This window comes from Globicephala melas, chromosome 13, assembly GCF_963455315.2.
Source record: "Globicephala melas chromosome 13, mGloMel1.2, whole genome shotgun sequence".
Taxonomy (NCBI): Eukaryota; Metazoa; Chordata; class Mammalia; order Artiodactyla; family Delphinidae; genus Globicephala; species Globicephala melas.
This window is the reverse complement of record NC_083326.1, coordinates 54,544,033-54,561,987: the sequence shown is the minus strand read 5'-3', so window position 1 is coordinate 54,561,987 and position 17,955 is coordinate 54,544,033. Positions and strand designations below refer to the sequence as shown.

General features: G+C 39.7%; 1 protein-coding gene across 6 annotated transcripts in view; it reads left to right on the top strand.

The window, feature by feature from the left end:
• The window catches only part of METTL4 (methyltransferase 4, N6-adenosine), a 144,490-nt gene that overhangs the window by 66,155 nt on the left and 60,380 nt on the right, over window positions 1–17,955 (top strand). For 5 of the 6 annotated variants that reach the window (XM_070047012.1, XM_070047011.1, XM_060310696.1 and 2 more), the window contains exon 9: window positions 2,679–4,048. The exons of the other annotated variant lie outside the window; for it this stretch is intronic. In XM_070047012.1, coding sequence (XP_069903113.1) covers window positions 2,679–2,866 — 188 coding nt within the window. In that variant the 3' untranslated portion in view covers window positions 2,867–4,048. Of the gene's footprint in view, window positions 1–2,678; window positions 4,049–17,955 lie in introns of those variants that run through there. 6 annotated transcript variants of the gene reach the window in all.

Here is a 17,955-nt window from a genome sequence, read left to right as displayed (position 1 = left end):
TTATGATTAGGTTGTAAAGAGGGAAGGAAAGACTTTTCCTTGGTGACAACTGGTTGAAGATCATCAAGGGACTGTATCAGTGGCGTCAGTGTATTGATGCCTCAGTAGTGCATCCATCCCAGCGGTGGAGCAGCCACACCAGGGAGGAAAGTTTTAAGTTAATTTATATACAGTAAGTTTTACTCACACTAAGGAATATGAAGCATTTAAAATCTTTGGATTATATGGTCCTATGAAACTTATTTCAGTCCCTCAAAGAGTATATCTTGCTCTCTTGCTTCTAGGCCTTTGAACATATGGCTTCTCTGACTTAAATTTTCTCCATCTCTGTGCTTGTCCTGTGTTTGGCCAGCCCCTACTCCTTATTTTACAAGTCTCAGCTTAATTGTCCCTTCCTCCTGGAAGCTTCTGTGACCCCTCAAGTATGGGTTAAGTACTCCTCTTAGGCACTGCTAAAGTAGGTTGGACTTCTCCCATCATGACACATGTTGCTCTGTATTCTAATTGCTTGTTATTTGTCTGTTTTCCTGACTAGACTATAAATTCCCAAAGGCTGGGATACATTTCTTTTTTATGTGTTATTTTATCCCCAGACACATAATTGTCTTCAAGAAATATTTATTGAATGAATAAATGTGTGAATAAGTTCATTCAAGTTACAGTTACTCTAAATAGTGTGTTATAATTTTGGTGAAAAAAGAAACTATGGTTTAACTTATAAATATGGTAATTTTTTAAAGTTTTAAATATTATTTAGTGTAGATACTATGCATCCTAATCTCCTGCAATGAATTATCTTATATACTAATGTAAGTGCCCTGTGAAAAATCAAACTAATATTTATGCCATTTATAATATTTATAGGTATTGATTTACTAGTGTATTGATAGTCCATTGTTTTCAGTGGTTTCTAGAATATGCTCTTCTATTATGTTGGCTACTTATAGTACCATACTTTCATAATAAAATATCAAAGTGTTGTATTGGAGATTTGATGATGAAAACTGAGATATATTTTGGTATCTATGGTATCAGTAGTGCAATACTCTGTAGTATAGAAAAATCCAATACTTATACTGGTACAGTATCAGTCTGGATCCTATTGGATTATTGGGCTTTTACTGAAATTATCTAATGGTGTCCATCTAGCAGGTGACAGAACCCAGATTGGAGGGTCAATCAATCTGGTCAGCAAGGTTATTTTACTATTTTGTACATTTTCCTGTTTGAGTATGGCTCCTTAGGTTATTGAATAACTGTGCTGATGAATAAAAGGTATGAAAGAAAGGATACTATTTTGGGAGAACAAAGTACAATACTGTAACATATGATATAAAGCAAGTAAAATATATAATTTTTTTTTTTTTTCGGTACGCGGGCCTCTCACTGTTGTGGCCTCTCCCGTTGCGGAGCACAGGCTCCGGACGTGCAGGCTCAGCGGCCATGGCTCATGGGCCCAGCCGCTCCGTGGCATGTGGGATCTTCCCGGACCGGGGCACGAACCCGTGTCCCCTGCATCGGCAGGTGGACTCTCAACCACTGCGCCACCAGGGAAGCCCAATATATAATTTTTTAATAGTTATCAGAATGTGGTTCTTATAGCCAAGAGTCCAATTGTCCTTTATTCTTTTAAAGTGGTGTTTTGAGAGTACTTTACTTCCTTTAAATTAGTTTATTGTATTATTGGTAAAATAATGAATTTTGTTCTTCTTCTCATTCAGAGCCTGAGTCATGATTATGTTTTCTCTTCCAGTGTGATTATTGCAGGACCAAGGCCAGGTGAATGTCAGGAAAAACAGGGCTTCAATAAATAGAATCTCTAGAATCTTACATCAAGGAGTTACTGGATGGGTTTTAAAGAAAATATGAGTATATGGGTTGAGGTACAGAAGGGTGGATGGTTGGAGAGAGGAGTGTACTGAGATGGAAGGGTGGGATGAGCATAAAGTCCTCTTTCTGCTTTCTTCTTCTGGACTCTGGTCAGAATTTGATTGTCACTGCTCTTTTCTGGTCACTGACTCTTGCAAGGCAGAAGGGGAGAGGGAGAGTTTTCATGAGCCACGTCTTTATAAAGTGCTTTACCAAAAGTGTGTCTTTGTCTAAGCCTGCGAGCAGAGTCTGAGATAAGAATTTGTGTGTGGGTGAGGGAAGGAGGGAAAGCTGATCCATCATCTGGCTGTTTACCACTGTGAGAGCTAAAGCTGCATCCTACTGGACTCTCCTAGGAGCCATGTCGATTGCACCTATTAATTGTCCACCTGAGTGACAGGAGGGTGGCACTTATTCACGGGCTCCCATCCTCAGGAAATACTGAGATATTCATTTCAAATACAAAATTCAATAAAACACCTTTAATTATTACATGATCATACACACAAAATCTTGTTTAAGACTGTGGCTTTGTGTATGCATAAAAAGTAGAAGACAGGAGAAGACAGTAGAAGACAAGGAGTCTGGACTCCTTGATTCTGTATTTCAGAAACCTAACTTGCACAAATTTTATCAAAAATAGGGAATTAATTGGTTCAGTTAACTGACTATGAAGAGGGTAGGAAAGAGCTATCTGCTATCTCAAGGATGACTGGACTAAGATAATCAAAAATTTCAAAGTGCTCTTTCCATCCTTTGGTCTTGATTCCCTCTAATTGTTTACTTCATTTTCTCCTACTTCGCACCAGCTTTTCCCATTTATGAGGGCACGGAGTCTTGGCTAACTCTGGGCTTGAAGCCTTACAACATCCCAGCTCAAGAGGAAGGAGAACCTTCTAGCCTGAATTCAGTTAGAAATTTCCAGGTGACAGTGGGAACCTGTCATGGGCCACATGCCTGTTCCTTAGACCAGTCACTGAGGCCAGGTAGTGGTTGATCCAGCACAAGTCACAGTCTCCTGGGGGTGAGGAGGGCAGAGTCGTTAACACAGTAGGAGTGCCACACAGGCATGTGGAGCCTGCAGTGACAGCCTGCCAGGCGATCAGTGAGGCCTGGCTGTGTGTGAGGTGCACACCAGACAAGGAATGCCAGACCTCTCAGCCGACGTTTCTGATATGGGTCTCTGCTTTCATCTGAGCCTTGGGAAGACTTTCTTAAGGAAGGAATTCAGCTCTGTCACCCTTTCTACTATGTGAGGACAAAGCAAGAAGGCACTGGCTATGAACCACGAAGACGACCCTCACCGAAGACCATGCTGGGGCCTTGATCTTGGACTTCCAGTCTCCAGAACTGTGAGAGATAAATTTCTGTTGTTCATAAGCCACACAGTCTGAGGTGTTTTGTTACAGCAACCCGAACAGACTAAGATAATAAACTTTGAGGGGATTACTTTCAAAATGACTCAACACAAATTCTTCAGCGCTCTCCAGAGGAAAGATTCTGGCAGAAGGGGCAGTGACATCAGGGATTCTGGCCCATGTCTCTGAGTTTTGGTCACCTCCTTGGTGTTTCTTACAGACATCCAATCCTAAAGTCATAGCTGAAGGAAACTCAGCAGAATGATGCAGTAAAATTTCCAATAAGAAAGCAGGAAGTCTAGCCTTGAAGACAGTACAGAGAAGTGGAAGCAGAGTTGTGTCTGGAACCACTCAGGTTTATGATAAACATGTTCATGAAAAAAACTTTATTTTCTTCAACTTATAGACATTTTTTTGTATTTAAAGAGGTGTCTTAATGAGGAAGCAGGTAGTAGATTATATGCAAGGAAAGCTGCCTGAAGCTGCTCCTTCAACAGAGTTTAGGGAAAAGTTGAGTGGTATGGAATTAAAAGGCGATATTTTTCTTTATTGCTATTCCAAACAGAGGTGAACTAATTTTTGGTGGACATTTAGTGTTACATGGTCAACATAACTGGACAGTGGAGTACATCTAGATGTCCTGGTGTTTTTTAGCCACAAGTTTTATATTTGAGTGAGTGAGTGAGTGAATGGGAAAAAGCAATAAAGCCTCAGTGAAGAGAAGTAAACAAGTCTTCTCATGATTGATACAAAGCTAGACATAAAAACCATGCCTTGTTTATACATATAGTGGAACACATTTCTTTTGGAGAGGAAGAGTCCCAAAGCCTTCTGAAAGTGTAATTTTTTATTTAGAGAAAAAAGGAGATGTTCTTATATATTTCTCTGCTGTTAAAAAATATTTATAATAAAAGCATTGCTTCCAAATGTGTTTTCTTTCAAAGATGTTCTTTTCATTTTGAATTCTAGGTCTTTAAAGCTTTTCTGGTTTAACTGTTCTTAGAAATAATGGGTGTAAGTGACACCCATGGTACCCACTAGGTAAATCACTACAAGACATGAGAAGTAGGAATACTGAGGCTTACATTTTCCTACCTGAGTATCAATGCTGCTGAACCACTATACTGACTTTTACAGAGACATATAATGGGATCTTTAAAGGAGGGTCATAAACAAATGGCCCCCAAATAAAAAATGAACAAGCAGTACACATTATAGATTGCTTATTGTAATCCTTTAGCATTTCCATTATTCACAACACCGAGGAATCAGACAACTAATTTTCTGGAGTTGCCCTAGAACCTGTGATTTTGGGGGAATGAACAGAACAGAATACTTCTGAGAGTCAGAACACTAATCCAATAATACTTTGTCTAACTCAGCAGACATCTTCCTGAAAAAATTGTATTTAAATCAAATCACATAAAATGTGCTAAATTTAGTCCATTACAGGTGTTAGGTACATAAGTATTTATTATGTTATTTTCAGTACTTTTCTGAAGTTAAAAAAAATTCAAACTAAAAAAGGAGAAAAATGCTCTAAGGGAATTCATTATTTAATGGAATTATTTTGTTAAGCAAATAATCACTTCCTAATTTATACTTTTTGTATAAAAATTAGTGTGTTAATCCAGGTCCTCCCAGAGGCAGGCACCAAGATGGGATTAACTGTGCAGGGATTTCATAGGAAAATGCCTGTGTGGAAGGAAGCAGACAGGGAACAGGGGAGGGCTGGAAGCATGGTCAGGCCATGATGCAAGGCTGGCCCGAGCAAAGATGTAAGAAAACCTGGTCTAATCTTGAGGATGAAGGTCACATGGAGGAGGTCCAGCACCCAGGCTCCAGACCTCTGAGTGAGATCATCTTGAATCTTCCAGCTGTTCCTGCTGCCATTTGATGGCAACTGCAAGAATGACTTAGGTTAGAAAATAATAATCATTGTTGCTTTAAGCCACAAAGTTCTGGGTATTTGTTATGATACAGTGGTAGATAACAGATGCACAGAGTCAAGGTAAGAGGGACAAGAGTTCTTGCTTTCTTTGTTATGAGCAGAAATTTTCCTAGTGCACCTCTCACTGAGAGTGTTGACCTTTGAGAGTTCTGGCTTGATGTGAAGGTCTCAGTTTCAATATCTTGCCTTGTCTGAGCCTAGGGTCTTACTTTCTGTCTCCATATGGTCGTTAAAACTCGTGACCTTAATTTATTGAAACACACTCACATGTCCACTCCAGAGTATAGCTAAAACTCAGCATACTTGAACTACGTTGATTTTTTTTTAGCTTTGAAGGATTCTCTTACTGTCTTGTTCTCTCAGGAATACATTTAAGAGGGTATGAGTATATTGAAGTCAACATTTATAGTTTTTCAGGTTGTCTAGTCTGCCACCTTGTTTGATATGGGAGTTTCCATCTGGCGTTTTGAATCTTCCCTAGAGATAGTATTTTAATCTTTTCCCCAAGTCACTTGACTGTCCTGTCAGGGATTTGGAGAAGAACTTTACACTTGACCTTGTTGTGGAAGGAGTGGGTTGTAGTAGTGGGCTCCACTGCTTTGTTCCAGCTTTTAATGTACTGGAACCGCATAGACAATGCATATTTGTAAATGACCATATGGCAATGAATATTTGTACATTAATAAAAGTATATGGGACTTCCGGGAAGATGGCGGAAGAGTAAGACGCGGAGATTACCTTCCTCCCCACAAATACACCAGAAATACATCTACACGTGGAACAACTCCTACAACACACCTACTGAACGCTGGCAGAAGACCTCAGACCTCCCAAAAGGCAAGAAACCCCCCACGTACCTGGGTAGGGCAAAAGAAAAAAATAAACAGAGACAAAAGGATAGGGACGGGTCCTGCACCAGCGGGAGGGAGGTGTGAAGGAGGAAAAGTGTCCACACACTAGGAAGCCCCTTCACGGGCGGAGACTGCGTGTGGCGGAGGGGGGGAGCTTCGGAGCTGCGGAGGAGAGCACAGCAACAGGGGTGTGGAGGGCAAAGCGGAGAGATTCCAGCACAGAGGATCAGGGCCAACCAAGCGCCACTCACCAGCCGAGAGGCTTGTCTGCTCACCTGCCGGGGCGGGCGGGGCTGGGAGCTGAGGCTCGGGCTTCAGTCGGAGCGCCAGGAGAGGACTGAGGTTGGCGGTGTGAACACAGCCTGCAGGGCGTTAGTGCACCGCGGCTAGCCGGGAGGGAATCCGGGGAAAAGTCTGGACCTGCTGACAAGGCAAGAGACTTTTTCTTCCCTCTTTATTTCCTGATGCACGAGGAGAGGGGATTAAGAACGGTGCTTAAAGGAGCTCCAGAGATGGGAGCGAGCCGCGGCTAAAAGTGCGGAGCCCAGAGACAGACATGAGACGCTAAGGCCTCTGCTGCCGCCACCAAGAAGCCTGTGTGCTAGCACAGGTCACTATCCACAACCCCCTTCTGGGGAGCCTGTGCAGCCTGCCACTGCCAGGGTCCCGGGATCCAGGGACAACTACCCCGGGAGAACGCACGGCGCACCTCAGGCTGGCGCAACGTCACTCCGGCCTCTGCCGCCGCAGGCTGGCCCTGCACTCCGTAACCCTCCCTACCCCCGGCCTGAGTGAGCCAGAGCCTCCGAATCAGCGGCTCCTTTAACCCCGTCCTGTCTGAGCAAAGAACAGACGCCCTCCGGCGACCTAAACGCACAGGTGGGGCCAAATCCAAAGCTGAGCCCCTGGGAGCTGTGAGAACAAAGAAGAGAAAGGGAAATCTCTCCCAGCAGCCTCAGAAACAGCGGATTAAAGCTCCACAATCAACTTGATGTACCCTGCCTCTGTGGAATACATGAATAGACAGCGAATCATCCCAAATTAAGGAGCCCTGTGGATGAAAGGCTCTTGGTGCTGCAGCCAGGAGTCAGTGCTGTGCCTCTGAGGTGGAAGAGCCAACTTCAGGACACTGGTCCACAAGAGGCCTCCCAGCTGCACATAATAGCAAACGACGAAAATCTCCCAGAGATCTCCATCTCAACGCCAGCACCCAGCTTCACTCAACGACCAGCAAGCTACAGTGCTGGACATCCTATGCCAAACAACTAGCAAGACAGGAACACAACCCCACCCATTAGCAGAGAGGCTGCCCCAAATCATAATAAGTCTACAGACACCCCAAAACACACCACCAGACGTGGACCTGCCCACCAGAAGACAAGATCCAGCCTCATCCACCAGAACACAGGCACTAGTCCCCTCCACCAGGAAGCCTACACAACCCACTGAACCAACCTTAGCCACTGGGGACAGACACTAAAAACAACAGGAACTACGAACCTTCAGCCTGCAAAAAGGAGACCCCAAACACAGTAAGATAAGCAAAATGAAAAGACAGAAAAACACACAGCAGATGAAGGAGCAAGATAAAAACCCACCAGACATAACAAATGAAAAGGAAATAGGCAGTCTACCTGAAAAAGAATTCAGAATAATGATAGTAAAGATGATCCAAAATCTTGGAAATAGAATAGACAAAATGCAAGAAACATTTAACAAGGACCTAGAAGAACTAAAGATGAAACAAACAATGATGAACAACACAATAAATGAAATGAAAAAGACTCTAGATGGGATCAATAGCAGAATAACTGAGGCAGAAGAACGGATAAGTGACCTGGAAGATAAAATAGTGGAAATAACTACTGCAGAGCAGAATAAAGAAAAAAGAATGAAAAGAACTGAGGACAGTCTCAGAGACCTCTGGGACAACATTAAACGCACCAACATTCGAATTATAGGGGTTCCAGAAGAAGAAGAGAAAAAGAAAGGGACTGAGAAAATATTTGAAGAGATTATAGTTGAAAACTTCCCTAATATGGGAAAGGAAATAGTTAATCAAGTCCAGGAAGCACAGAGAGTCGCATACAGGATAAATCCAAGAAGAAATACGCCAAGACACATATTAATCAAACTGTCAAAAATTAAATACAAAGAAAGCATATTAAAAGCAGCAAGGGAAAAACAACAAATAACACACAAGGGAATCCCCATAAGGTTAACAGCTGATCTCTCAGCAGAAACTCTGCAAGCCAGAAGGGAGTGGCAGGACATATTGAAAGTGATGAAGGAGAAAAACCTGCAACCAAGATTACTCTACCCAGCAAGGATCTCATTCAGATTTGATGGAGAAATTAAAACCTTTACAGACAAGCAAAAGCTGGGAGAGTTCAGCACCACCAAACCAGCTCTACAACAAATGCTAAAGGAACTTCTCTAGGCAAGAAACACAAGAGAAGGAAAAGACCTACAATAACGAACCCAAAACAATTAAGAAAATGGGAATGGGAACATACATATCGATAATTACCTTAAATGTAAATGGACTAAATGCTCCCACCAATAGACACAGATTGGCTGAATGGATACAAAAACAAGACACATATATTTGCTGTCTACAAGAAACCCACTTCAGACCTAGAGACACATACAGACTGAAAGTAAGGGGATGGAAAACGGTATTTCATGCAAATGGAAACCAAAAGAAAGCTGGAGTAGCAATTCTCATATCAGACAAAATAGACGTTAAAATAAAGACTATTAGATGAGACAAAGAAGGACACTACATAATGATCAATGGATCGGTCCAAGCAGAAGATATAACAATTGTAAATATTTATGCACCCAACATAGGAGCACCTCAATACATAAGGCAAATGCTAACAGCCATAAAAGGGGAAATCGACAGTAACACATTCATAGTAGGGGATTTTAACACCCCACTTTCACCAATGGACCGATCATCCAAAATGAAAATAAATAAGGAAACACAAGCTTTAAATGACACATTAAACAAGATGGACTTAATTGATATTTATAGGACATTCCATCCAAAAACAACAGAATACACATTTTTCTCAAGTGCTCATGGAACATTCTCCAGGATAGATCATATCTTGGGTCACAAATCAAGCCTTGGTAAATTTAAGAAAACTGAAAGTGTATCAAGTATCTTTTCCGACCACAATGCTATGAGACTAGATATCAATTACAGGAAAAGATCTGTAAAAAATACAAACACATGGAGGCTAACAATACACTACTTAATAATGAAGTGATCACTGAAGAAATCAAAGAGGAAATAAAAAAATACCTAGAAACAAATGACAATGGAGACACGACGACTCAAAATCTATGGGATGCAGCAAAAGCAGTTCTAAGAGGGAAGTTTATAGTAACACAATCCTACCTTAAGAAACAGGAAACATCTTGAATAAACAACCTAACCTTGCACCTAAAGCAATTAGAGAAAGAAGAACAAAAAACCCCCAAAGTTAGCAGAAGGAAAGAAATCATAAAAATCAGATCAGAAATAAATGAAAAAGAAATGAAGGAAATGATAGCAAACATTAGTAAAACTAAAAGCTGGTTCTTTGAAAGGATAAACAAAATTGATAAACCATTAGCCAGACTCATCAAGAAAAAAAGGGAGAAGACTGAAATCAACAGAATTAGAAATGAAAAAGGAGAAGTAACAACTGACACTGCAGAAATACAAAAGATCATGAGAGATTACTACAAGCAACTCTATGCCAATAAAATGGACAACCTGGAAGAAATGGACAAATTCTTAGAAAGGCACAACTTGCCAAGACTGAACCAGGAAGAAATAGAAAATATGAACAGACCAATCACAAGCACTGAAATTGAAACTGTGATTAAAAATCTTCCAACAAGCAAAAGCCCAGGACCAGACGGCTTCACAGGCGAATTCTATCAAACATTTAGAGAAGAGCTATCACCTATCCTTCTCAAACTCTTCCAAAATATAGCATAGGGAGGAACACTCCCAAACTCATTCTATGAGGCCACCATCACCCTGATACCAAAACCAGACAAGGATGTCACAAAGAAAACTACAGGCCAATATCACTGATGAACATAGATGCAAAAATCCTCAACAAAATACTAGCAAACAAAATCCAACAGCACATTAAACGGATCATACACCATGATCAAGTGGGGTTTATTCCAGGAATGCAAGGATTCTTCAATATACGCAAATCAATCAACGTGATACACCATATTAACAAATTGAAGTAGAATAACCATATGATCATCTCAATAGATGCAGAGAAAGCTTTTGACAAAATTCAGCACCCATTTATGATAAAAACCCTCCAGAAAGTAGGCATAGAGGGAACTTTCCTCAACATAATAAAGGCCATATATGACAAACCCACAGCCAACATCGTCCTCAATGGTCAAAAACTGAAAGCATTTCCACTAAGATCAGGAACAAGACAAGGTTGCCCACTCTCACCACTCTTATTCAACATAGTTTTGGAAGTTTTAGCCACAGCAATCAGAGAAGAAAAGGAAATAAAAGGAATCCAAATCAGAAAAGAAGTAAAGCTGTCACTATTTGCAGATGACATGATACTATACATAGAGAATCCTAAAGATGCTACCAGAAAACTACTAGAGCTAATCAATGAATTTGGTAAAGTAGCAGGATACAAAATTAATGCACAGAAATCTCTGGCATTCCTATACACTAAGGAGGAAAAATCTGAAAGTGAAATCATTTACCACTCTCATTTACCACTGCAACAAAAAGAATAAAATATCTAGGAATAAACCTACCTAAGGAGACAAAAGACCTGTATGCAGAAAATTATAAGACACTGATGAAAGAAATTAAAGATGATACAAATAGATGGAGAGATATACCATGTTCTTGGATTGGGAGAATCAACATTGTGAAAATGACTCTACTATCCAAAGCAATCTACAAATTCAATGCAATCCCTATCAAACTACCACTGGCATTTGTCACAGAACTAGAACAAAAAATTTCACAATTTGTATGGAAACACAAAAGATCCTGAATAGCCAAAGCAGTCTTGAGAACGAAAAACGGAGCTGGAGGAATCAGGCTTCCTGACTTCAGACTGTACTATAAAGCTACAGTCATCAAGACAGTATGGTACTGGCACAAAAGCAGAAATATAGATCAATGGAACAGGATAGAAAGCCCAGAGATAAACCCACGCACATATGGTCACCTTATCTTTGATAAAGGAGGCAGGAATGTATAGTGAGAAAGGAGAGCCTCTTCAATAAGTGGTTCTGGGAAAACTGGACAGCTACATGTAAAAGTATGAGATTAGATCACTCCCTAACACCATAGACAAAAATAAGCTCAAAATGGATTAAAGACCTAAATGTAAGGCCAGAAACTATCAAACTCTTAGAGGAAAACATAGGCAGGACACTCTATGACATAAATCACAGTAAGGTCCTTTTTGACCCACCTCCTAGAGAAATGGAAATAAAAACAAAAATAAACAAATGGGACCTAATGAAACTTCAAAGCTTTCGCACAGCAAAGGAAACCATAAACAAGATGAAAAGACAACCCTCAGAATGAAAGAAAATATTTGCAAATGAAGCAACAGACAAAGGATTAATCTCCAAAATTTATAAGCAGCTCATGCAGCTTAATAACAAAAAAACAAACAACCCAATCAAAAAATGGGCAGAAGACCTAAATAGACATTTCTCCAAAGAAGATATACAGACTGCCAACAAACACGTGAAAGAATGCTCAACATCACTAATCATTAGAGAAATGCAAATGAAAACTACAATGAGATATCATCTCACACCAGTCAGAATGGCCATCATCAAAAAATCTAGAAACAATAAATGCTGGAGAGGGTGTGGAGAAAAGGGAACCCTCTTACACTGTTGGTGGGAATGTAAATTGATACAGCCACTGTGGAGAACAGTATGGAGGTTCCTTAAAAAACTACAAATAGAACTCTCATATGACCCAGCAATCCCACTACTGGGCATATACCCTGAGAAAACCATAATTCAAAAAGAGTCATGTACCAAAATGTTCATTGCAGCTGTATTTACAATAGCCCGGAGATGGAAACAACCTAAGTGTCCATCATCGGATGAATGGATAAAGAAGATGTGGTACATATATACAATGGAATATTACTCAGCCATAAAAAGAAATGAAATTGAGCTGTTTGTAATGAGGTGGATAGACCTAGAGTCTGCCATACAGAGTGAAGTAAGTCAGAAAGAGAGAGACAAATACCGTATGGTAACACATATGTATGGAATTTAAGAAAAAAATATGTCATGAAAAACCTAGGGGTGAAATAGGAATAAAGACACAGACTTACTAGAGAATGGACTTGAGGATATGGGGAGGGGGAAGGGTAAACTGTGACAAAGCGAGAGAGAGGCATGGACATATATACACTACCAAACGTTAGGTAGATAGCTAGTGGGAAGCAGCCGCATAGCCCAGGGAGATCAGCTCGGTGCTTTATGACCGCTTGGAGGGGTGCGATAGGGAGAGTGGGAGGGAGGGAGACGCAAGCGGGAAGAGATACGGGGACATATGTATATATATAACTGATTCATTTTGTTGTGAAGCTGAAACTAACATACCATTGTAAAGCAATTATACTCCAATAAAGATGTTAAAATGAAAAAAAAAATAAAAGTATATGTTAGAAAGAGTAGCAAACCAATTTTGCTTAGTAATAGTGTGATCCTAAAATGTGGCATGTAAATTGCATAATTTCAAAATTCTTTTTTTTAACAGCTTTATTGGAGTATAATTGCTTTACAATGGTGTGTTAGTTTCTGCTTTATAACAAAGGGAATCAGTTATACATATACATATGTCCCCATATCTCTTCCCTCTCGTGTCTCCCTCCCTCCCACCCTCTCTATCCCACCCCTCTAGATGTTCACAAAGCACCAAGCTGATCTCCCTGTGCTATGTGGCTGCTTCCCACTAGCTATCTATTTTACGTTTGGTAGTGTATATATGTTCATGCCACTCTCTCACTTTGTCCCAGCTTACCCTTCCCCCTCCCCATATTCTCAAGTCCATTCTATAGTAGGTCTGTGTCTTTATTTCCATCTTGCCCCTAGGTTCTTCATGACCAATTTTTTTTTTTAGACTCCATATGTATGTGTTAGCATATGGTAGGTATTTGTTTTTCTCTTTCTGACTTACTTCACTGTGTATGACAGACTCTAGGTCCATCCACCTCAGTACAAATAACTCAATTTCGTTTCTTTTTATGGCTGAGTAATATTCCATTGTATATATGTGCCACATCTTTATCCATTCATCTGTTGATGTACACTTAGGTTGCTTCCATGTCCTGGCTATTGTAAATAGAGCTGCAATGAATTCACAGAAGCTAGAAGAATGTGTTAAGTGAATTTTACAGTGAACACATTTGTAAAATAAACAAGGTTTCCATAATTTATAGATTTTGTAATGTATTTTTTAATGCCTTCATTAGTGGGCCTGAAATTGTTCAACAATAAATGTGAAGGGTGGGAGTGTTTGACAGAAAGAAATCCTAAAGTGATTTTTATTTTGAGTAATAAGAAAAGAGACCTTGGGGCTTCCCTGGTGGCACAGTGGTTGGGAGTCCGCCTGCCGATGCAGGGGATACGGGTCGTGCCCCGGTCCGGGAAGATCCCACATGCCGTGGAGTGGCTGGGCCCGTGAGCCATGGCTGCTGAGCCTGCGCGTCTGGAGCCTGTGCTCCGCAACGGGAGAGGTCACAACAGTGAGACGCCCGAGTACCGCAAAAAAAAAAAAAAAAAAAGAAAAGAGACCTTGAGGTAGCACTTAGCCCAGAAGTTGTTTAATTCTCACCAGTGGTGGAAGGAGTACTGGTCCTTTACATCACCTGCATGAGGGATGAATTAGAAACAAGCCATGTTGTTACGGGCTGTTGAATAAAGGCTGTAACGGTTTAGAAGTTTATGAATCTGAACTTTGGGCAATTTCAGACAGAGAAAATTTATCAGCTTTGGTGAAAGGAAGTGACCAAAGCAGATAGAACATGTTTCTATGTGGCCATAAAAGAGAATTAACAAATTATGTACATTGGACAGTGAAAGAAAAAAGGATCTGTACAGAACCAGAACAGGAATGGTTCCCTCAGCTGCCCCGGGCTAGCACTTTTACCGGTGCCTCAGTAGAGAGGTGCTGGGGGTGAACACCAGGATGACTCTGCTATATTTGTGGTGTGGGGTCTGTGTATGCTGGGTTTATGTCTCTCTGTATTCCTGGATTCTTTCTTTCTTTTTCTTTCTTTCTTTCTTTCTTTCTTTCTTTCTTTCTTTCTTTCTTTCTTTCTTTCTTTCCTTCCTTCCTTCTTTCCTTCTTTCTTTCCTTCCTTCCTTCCTTCCTTCCTTCTTTCTTTCTTTCTTTCTTTCTTTCTTTCTTTCTTTCTTTCTTTCTTTCTTTCTTTCTTTCTTTCTTTCTTTCTTTCAATATCTTTATTGGAATATAATTGCTTTACAATGTTGTGTTAGTTTCTGCTGGACAACAAAGTGAATCAGCTATAAGTATACATATATCCCCATATCCCTTCCCTCTTGAGCCTCCCTCCCATCCTCCCTATCCCACCCCTCTAGGTGGTCACAAAGCACCGAGCTGATTTCCCTGTGCTATGCAGCAGCTTCCTACTAGCCATCCATTTTACATTTGGTAGTGTATATATGTCACTGCTACTCTCTCACTTCGTCCCAGCTTCCTCGTCCCCCACTGTGTGCTCAAGTCCATTTTCCATGTCTGCATCTTTATTCCTGCCCTGCCACTAGGTTCATCAGTACCATCATTTAGATACCATATATGTGCATTAGCATACGGTATTTGTTTTTCTCTTCTGACTTACTTCACTCTGTATGACAGACTCTAGGTCCATTCACCTCATTACAAATAACTCAATTTCATTCCTTTTTATGGCTGAGTAATATTCCACTGTATGTATGTGCCACATCTTCTTTATCCATTCATCTGTTGATGGACATTTAGGTTGCTTTCATGTCCTGGCAATTGTAAATAGTGCTGCAGTGAACATTGTGGTACATGTATCTTTTTGAATTAGGGTTTTCTCAGGATATATGCCGAAGAGTGGGATTTCTGGATCGTATGACAGTTCTATTTTTAGTTTTATAAGAAACCTCTATACTGTTCCTCAGAGTGGCTGTATCAATTTACATTTCCACCAACAGTGCAGGAGGGTTCCCTTTTCTCACACCCTCTCCAGTATTTATTGTTTGTAGATTTTTTGATGATGGCCATTCTGACTGGTGTGAGGTGATACCTCTTTGTGGTTTTGATTTGCATTTCTCTAATGATTAGTGATGTTGAGCATCTTTTCATGTGTTTGTTGGCAATCTGTATGTCTTTGGAGAAATGTCTGTTTAGGTCTTCCACCCATTTTTGATTGGGTTGTTTGGTTTTTTTGATATTGAGCTGCTTGAGCTGCTTGTATATTTTGGAGATTAATCCTTTGTCAGTTGCTTCATTTGCAAATATTTTCTTTCATTCTGAGGGTTGTCTTTTCATCTTGTTTATGGTTTCCTTTGCTGTGCAAAAGCTTTTAAGTTTCATTAGGTCCCATTTATTTATTTTTGTTTTTATTTCCATTACTCTAGAAGGTGGGTCAAAAAAGAACTTGCTGTGATTTATGTCATAGAGTGTTCTGCCTATATTTTCCTCTAAGAGCTTTATAGTGTCTCACCTTACATTTAAGTCTTTAATCCATTTTGAGTTTATTTTTGTGTATGGTGTTAGGGAGTGTTCTAAATTCATTCTTTTCCGTGTAGCTGTCCAGTTTTCCCAGCTCCATGTATTGAAGAAGCTGTCTTTTCTCCACTGTATATTCTTGCCTCCTTTATCAAAGATAAGGTGACCATATGTGCATGGGTTTATCTCTGGGCTTTGTATCCTGTACCATTGATCTGTATTTATGTTTTTGTGCCAGTACCATACTGTCTTGATTACTGTAACTTTGTAGTATAGTCTGAAGTCAGGGAGCCTGATTCCTCCAGCTTCACTTTTCTTTCTCAAGATTGCTTTGGCTATTCAGGGTCTTTTGTGTTTCCATACTAATTGTAAAACTTTTTGTCCTAGTTCTGTGAAAAATGCCATTGTTAGTTTGATAGGGATTGCATTGAATCTGTAGATTGCTTTGGGTAGTATAGTCACAATGTTGATTCTTCCAATCCAAGAACATGGTATATCTTTCTATCTGTTTGTATCATCTTTGATTTCTTTCAACAGTGTCTTTTCTGCACACAGGTCTTTTGCTTCCTTAGGTAGGTTTATTCCTAGGTATTTTATTCTTTTTGTTGCAATGGTAAATGGGAGTGTTTCCTTGATTTCTCTTTCTGAAATTTCATTGTTAGTGTATAGGAATGCAAGATTTCTGTGCATTAATTTTGTATCCTGCTAATTTACCAAATTCATTGGTTAGCTCTAGTAGTTTTCTGGTAGCATCTTTAGTATTTTCTATGTATAGTATCATGTCATCTGCAAACAGTGACAGTTTTACTTCTTTTCTGATTTGGATTCCTTTTATTTCCTTTTCTTCTCTGATTGCCATGGCTAAAACTTCCAAAACTATGTTGAATAAGAGTGGTGAGAGTGGGCAACCTTGTCTTGTTCCTGATTGTAGAGGAACTGCTTTCAGTTTTTCACCATTGAGAATGATGTTGACTGTGAGTTCGTCATATATGGCTTTTATTATGTTGAGGTAGGTTCCCTGTATGCCCACTTTCTGGAGATTTTATCATAAATGGGTGTTGAATTTTGTCAAAAAGCTTTTTCTGCATCTATTGAGATTATCATATAGTTTCTATTCTTCAGTTTGTTAATATGGTGTATCACATTGATTGATTTGCATATATTGAACAATCCTTGCATTCCTGGGATAAACTCTACTTGATCATGGTGTATGATCCTTTTAATATGCTGTTGGATTCTGTTTGCTAGTATTTTGTTGAGGATTTTTGCATCTATGTTCATCAGTGTTATTGGCCTATAATTTTCTTTTTTTGTGACATCTTTGTCAGGTTTTGGTATCAGGATGATGGTGGCCTCATAGAATGAATTTGGGAGTGTTCTTCCGTCTGCAACATTTTGGAAGAGTTTGAGAAAGATAGTGTTAGCTCTTCTCTAAATGTTTTATAGAATTCACCTGTGAAGCCATCTGGCTCTGGCCTTTTGTTTGTTGGGAGATTTTTAATCACAGTTTCAATTTCAGTACTTGTGATTGGTCTGTTTATGTTTTCTTCTTCTTCCTGGTACAGTCTTGGAAGGTTGTGCTTTTCTAAGAATTTGTCCATTTCTTCCAGGTTGTCCATTTTATTGGCATATGGTTGCTTGTAGTAATCTCTCAAGATCCTTTGTATTTATGCAGTGTCAGTTGTTACTTCTCCTTTTTCATTTCTAATTCTGTTGATTTGAGTCTTTTCCCTTTTTTTCTTGATGACTCTGGCTAATGATTTATCAATTTTCTTTATCTTCTCAAAGAACTAGCTTTCAGTTTTATTGATTTTGCTATTGTTTGCTTCATTTCTTTTTCATTTATTTGTGATCTGATCTTTATGATTTCTTTCCTTCTGCTAACTTTGGGTTTTTTTTTTTGTTCTTCTTTCTTTAATTGCTTTAGGTGTAAGGTTAGGTTGTTTGAGATGTTTCTTGTATCTTGAGGTAGGATTGTATTGCTATAAACATCCCTCTTAGAACTGCTTTGCTGCATCCCATAGGTTTTGGGTCATCGTGTTTTCATTGTCATTTTTTTCTAGGTTTTGTTGATTTCCTCTTTGATTTTTCAGTGATCTCTTGGTTATTTAGTAGTGTATTGTTTAGTCTCCATGTGTTTGTATTTTTTACATTTTTTCCCTGTAATTGATA